General features: G+C 39.2%; 1 protein-coding gene across 1 annotated transcript in view; it reads left to right on the forward strand.

Annotated features, from left to right (window-relative positions):
- The first annotated feature begins 211 nt into the window (after positions 1-211).
- The window catches only part of LOC149264915 (delta-selinene synthase-like), an 8,071-nt gene continuing 2,332 nt past the window's right edge, over positions 212-5,950 (forward strand). The window contains exons 1-8 of the mRNA XM_089401224.1: positions 212-454; positions 598-794; positions 895-1,010; positions 1,109-1,341; positions 1,478-1,575; positions 1,687-1,782; positions 1,979-2,194; positions 2,318-2,459. Coding sequence (XP_089257350.1) covers positions 212-454; positions 598-794; positions 895-1,010; positions 1,109-1,341; positions 1,478-1,575; positions 1,687-1,782; positions 1,979-2,194; positions 2,318-2,459 — 1,341 coding nt within the window. The remainder of the gene's footprint in view (positions 455-597; positions 795-894; positions 1,011-1,108; positions 1,342-1,477; positions 1,576-1,686; positions 1,783-1,978; positions 2,195-2,317; positions 2,460-5,950) is intronic.

Genomic DNA, 5,950 nt, shown 5'->3' on the forward strand with positions numbered 1-5,950 from the left:
CGTCAATGCATAAAATGGTAGATATTTATTGGACGAAAAAATCTTTGTATAAACACAAGAAGTCGACTATGCAAAATGGCAAGGAAATCAAAGATCCCATTTCTTTGGAATTTTGCTTAGAAATTTAATTTCTCACAGGTCGGGCAGCTCTATAAATAGGCGAGGGATGATAACGACAATCTATATAGTCACAACAGGAAGCTAATTGATAATGGCTTCTGTTTCTGTAACGCCGTTGGTTTCCAGATGGGGCGTCCACAAATCTTTGATCACCTCCAAGAATCATCGTGTGGCTTTCTGTCAACAACTTTCAAATACTGGAATGTTAATAGCGAAGAAGTCTATGAGACCAATAATGAGAAGCATCACCGCTGATGCACAAAGACGCACAGGCAATCACCATTCCAACGTCTGGGACGATGATGCCATACATTCTTTGTCAACGTCATACGCGGTATTTGTCCTAATCTCATAATATTCGTTTACAATTAATGTATGAATCGGTGTAAGGACTACAAGTTCACATGTTAAAATCCATCATTCATCCATCTCTGCAAGATAACATTATTGTACTGCATTGAAATGCGCCGTGATCAGGCACCTGCATATCGTGAACGAGCTGAAACACTTATTGAAGATATCAAACATCTGTTTTTGAGTCACATGAATGATAGCTGCAGTGATGGCGCCGATGATTTAATCAAACGTCTTCAGATGGTTGATATTATCGAATGTCTGGGAATTGATCGACATTTTCAAACTGAAATAAAAGTAGCTCTGGATTACGTTTACAGGTTAAGCAATTTGATTTACCATTTATAGGACTCGGTTATTGTATGCACTTCTAGATTTCATTCATTGATCATTAAAACCTCACTTCTTCATGATGTGTAGTTGTTGGAACGAAAGGGGCATCGGGTCGGGATCAAGAGATTCACTCAGCAAAGATCTCAACTCTATAGCTTTGGGATTTCGGGCACTCAGAATGCATCGATACAACGTCTCCTCGGGTCAGATAGATTAAAATATACCCTTGATGTCATTTGTCAATTAAATAAAAATATTTAATGCTTCAGTTCTCACTGAATATCATGCATTGATGAAACAGATGTTTTTGAGAATTTCAAAGATGAAAACGGGGAGTTCTTCTGCAATTCCAGTGGTGAAAAAGGAAGAGCCGATAAAGAAGTGAGAAGCATGTTGTCATTATTCCGAGCTTCAAACATTTCGTTTCCCGGAGAAAAAGTGATGGAGGAGGCAAAGACATTCACAACACGGTATCTTACCCAAGTTTTAACAGGACACACTATAGCTGATGTCGACCAAAGCCTTAGGAGAGAGGTAAGTTGCAAACACCTTTTTCAACTTCTAGTATTGTATGAAAACTCTTCGCATCTGCAATTTTTTTTATTTTTTTTGTATGTTGTACCGTCTTAGCATCGGTCGGTACATATCTGATTTGGTTACTGTTCTCCAGGTGAAATATGCATTGGAATTTCCATGGCATTGCAGTGTGCCTAGATGGGAGGCTAGAAACTTTATCGAAATATATGAACAAAACTATTCATGGCTCAAGTACTAACCCTGTCCATAAGATCTCAGTTTCAAAGGGTACAGGAAAATGAATCTTGAATTACTATAAGTGTTCTCAATACACTAATCTATGTTCGCCATGCATTCTTTCAGGTCTAATAATATGAACCAGAAAATTTTAGAGTTGGCGAAATTGGACTTCAATATTTTGCAATGCACACATAAGAAAGAGATGCAACTTATCTCGAGGTGCACTGGCATTTGGCATTTGGCATTTGGGATAGATTATGTATCTAATCATTATCTTACCTAGGATGGGATAGATTATGTATCTAATCATTATCTTACCTAGGATGGGATAGATTATGTATCTAATCATTATGTAGAGATAGATTCCTTGTCAATTTAGTGACATGACCGGCTGCAATGCATACATTTATAATAGGTGGTGGGCAGAGTCATATCTGCCGACGCTGAATTTCTATAGGAAACGTCACGTGGAACTTTACTTTTGGGCGGTTCTGAGCACATTCGAGCCCGAATTTGGTCCCAGCAGAATCGCCTTCACAAAACTTTCAACACTGATGACCGTTCTCGATGACCTATATGATACTCACGGAACATTGGACGAAATCAGAATCTTCACCGAGGGAATGAAAAGGTGATGTCAAATTCAAATTATATCGACTATCGTGTAGAAATTGGTCGCAATCCATTCATTCGTAGTTAGTTTCTCCGACATTTTTTTTCTTAATAAACATCCATCATTATTTTATTTTCCCAGATGGGATAGATCGTTAATAGGCCGCCTTCCAGACCACATTCAAAAAATATTCGAGTTCTTCATCAATACAGCGAATGAATGGGCTGCTGAAGTGGAAAATAAACAAAGACGGGATATGGCAGCGTACATACGAAAAAATGGCGTATGTGTGTTGAAGTTATAATTTTCAACGCAGCCCCAAAAACCACCGAACGAAACCACAAAACTGCCAGAACAATATCGCACCGCTTTTCCGGAAAAGTTGTTTCCGTATTCTTGGCTCCGATGCGATTTGGTGAAGATGCGTGGATCTCACCTGACATCAGCAACTCTGACATATCGGGAGCTATCGTTCACTCAAGTGAGGGCTTCCGATATCTTTCTCCACCGTAGGATCTGCTCCCGTATTTTCGTCCGTTGATTGATTGAAGATGCATACGAGCTTATATTAAAAGCCTTGCGTGGAGTGAATTCAATTTTGTGTTGACCGCCAATAATAATGTAGTTAATGTGCCCGTAGAAGTATTGGTAAGTGATTTAAATTTTAATTTTTTTTTATGTATCAAAGGTATGGCGCATTTAAAGAAAGGCATGGGTGTTAAAAATATTTACGACACGTATGTGTTTTTTTTTATTTTGTTTTCAAAAAATGAAAAGGGCTCGTGCATTTGACTTTTTGAAAGAGGAACGATGGAGCAATAAAAATATAGTGTGCTCTGTATTATTTTGTATGGCACACGGGAGGAATTTATGTGTGTGTGTTCGCAGCAGCGAAATGGAACCAGTGATGTAATTTTTTTTGTGTTGGCCATAGCGAAAAACCATGTGTGGTTTTGCACAGCAGTGCATAAAGAAGATGGTGGAGCGAATTTTGTAAGTCTGTGTAAATTTTGTTTTACAGCAGTAAACTCATGTAAACTTTTGTTACAGCAGTAAGTTGTTTTTCACAGCAGTGAATATGAAAATGATTTTACAGTGGTAAATCCCTCTCAGTAAAAGAGGATTAAGCTTGTATCAGTTTTTAATGAATAGAATGTTTTAATGGTGGTGAATTACTCTGTCTCTCAGTGAAATTTTTTTAAGTCTTCTGTGTGCACAAAAGATCCTGGAGTAAAAGAAACAGAGCATTGCCTCTGTTGTGTTTTATATTGTTTGTTTTTGGTATTTTGCATCAAAAATTCCCAACAGTGGTATCAGAGCAGCACCAGGCTCTTTAAAGAAGTTAAAGAAGCTGAAGGGAGAAGGTTTGTAGTTGCAGCGAAACTTCTCAGGCAGACAGAAGACTCAGACATCAAAGGATTCAGGTATTTCAAAAGTTTTTTTTGTGTTGCTGAAGAAGCAGTGATTTGTTTTAAATACACAGTCAAGGAATGGCCAACACAAGCACTGGTATGGGTTTGTTTAACACCCAGCTTCCACAGTTTAATGGGAAGAACTATGACTACTGGTCAATAACTATGAGAGCCCTGTTCACCTCTCAAGATTTATGGGAAATAGTTGAAGATGGTTTTGAAGAAGTAGCAGATGAAAATGAGTTCAATGCACTAACTCAGGGAGAGAGAGATCAGCTGAAGAGCAATAGGAAGAAGGATGCAAAGGCCATTTTATTGTTGCATCTAGCAGTAGACCAGAGTATATTTCCAAGGATAGCAGCAGCTAAAACATCAAATGAAGCATGGCAAACCCTTAAGACAGCCTATCAAGGCATGGAGAGAGTGAAGACAGCAAAGTTACAATTGCTGAGAAAGGATTTTGAAAACTTGAACATGAAGGAGTCAGACAACATTGAATCATTCTTCACTCATGTGATTGGTGTAATCACACAAATGAGAACTCATGGAGAAACAATTGAAGATAGAAGAATAGTGGAGAAAATATTGAGGGTCTTACCCTCAAGGTTTGATGCCATAGTTACCACCATTGAAGAGACAAAGGATCTCTCAAACTATTCAGTTGATGAGCTACATGCATCACTGATAACACATGAGCAGAGGTTGAGTAGGAATGAAAACTCATCTCTTGAGCAAGCCTTCAAGACCCAGATGTCCTTTGGAAGAGGAAGAGGTCAAGGAAGAGGAAACCGAAGAGGAAGAGGCAGAAGCCAGAACAGAGGTGGAAGGAACAGCCCATCAAATGCACAAGGAAGAGGCAGCAATCCAAATCAGAACCAAGGTCAAGGCAGCAGCCAACAAAGAGATCAGTATCAGGCTCAAGGACAAAGGTATGATAAATCTAATGTTCAATGATATTACTGCAAAAAGTATGGACATTATGCTAGTGATTGTAGAAAGAAACAACATGATAAGAACAGCAGACAAAATGCAAATGTTACAAGAGAAAACAACAGTCAAGAAAATGTCCTGTTAGCTTGTAACATGGCTGAAACACATAGTGAGGACATATGGTTTTTAGACTCAGGTTGCAGCAACCATATGACAGGGAATATAGCCCTCTTTTCAGCCTTAAATCAGAATTTGAAATCAGAGGTCACACTAGGAACTGATTGTAAAGTGTCTGTTATGGGAAAAGGGGAGATAAAAATATTTACAAAACAAGGAGAAAGGAAAACCATAGCAGATGTCTACTATGTCCCCGGAATGAGATGTAACCTCTTGAGTGTTGGACAGCTTATCCAAAAGGGTTACAATGTTTACTTTGTAAATGATGTGTGCACCATCATGGATATACCACCACCCAGCAAAAGATGCATTGCTGAAGTGAAGATGACAAGGAACAGGATGTTCCCTCTCCGGATCAGGGCATACATGAAGAACAAAAGGGAAATGGCAGCTGTCACCCAAGAGGCCTTCCAAAGCGTGCCAAAGGATGAGAACTGGTTGTGGCACTTGAGATTCGGGCATCTAAATTTTGGAGGTCTAAACTTATTGAGCAGAAAAGGAATGGTAAAGGGATTACCATTGATAGAGAAACCGGACAGCCTATGTGAAGGCTGCATTTTGGGAAAACAACACAGAGAAAGTTTTCCATCAGGAAAGAGCATAAGGGCAAAGACACCCTTAGAGATTATCCACTCAGATTTGTGTGGACCAATGCAAGCTCCATCATTAGCTGGCAGCCTATATTTCTTAACATTCATTGATGACTGTACAAGAAAGACTTGGATATATTTCCTTAAAAACAAAAGTGAAGTGTTTGAGAAATTCCAAAATTTCAAGGCATTTGTTGAAAACCAAAGCGGGCTGCACATAAAAGTATTGAGAACTGATAGAGGAGGTGAGTATATCTCAAATGAATTCCTAAAGTTTTGTAGAGAAAATGGAATACATAAACAGTTCACAACTCGGTACACCCCCACAGCAAAATGGAGTTGCTGAAAGGAAGAACAGGACCATCATGGAGATGGCAAGGAGCATGTTGAAGGCAAAGCATTTGCCAAATGAGTATTGGGCTGAAGCTTGTACATTGTGCAGTTTATATATTGAACAGTGTCCTACAAAAGCAGTGATGAACAATGTGCCAGAAGAGGCATGGAGTGGGAGAAAGCAAGGAGTCACCCACATGAGAGTTTTTGGGTGTGTGGCCTATGCAACACATACCAGATCAACTAAGGAGGAAGTTGGACAGCAAAGGGGAGAAATAGCATCTTCATTGGAAACAGTGAAGAAGTTCCCCAAGCCTACAGGCTGTACATCC

The sequence above is a fragment of the Pinus tabuliformis genome, chromosome 6 (assembly GCF_031772625.1).
Source record: "Pinus tabuliformis cultivar Carrire ecotype Pingquan chromosome 6, CPIR1, whole genome shotgun sequence".
Lineage (NCBI taxonomy): Eukaryota > Viridiplantae > Streptophyta > Pinopsida > Pinales > Pinaceae > Pinus > Pinus tabuliformis.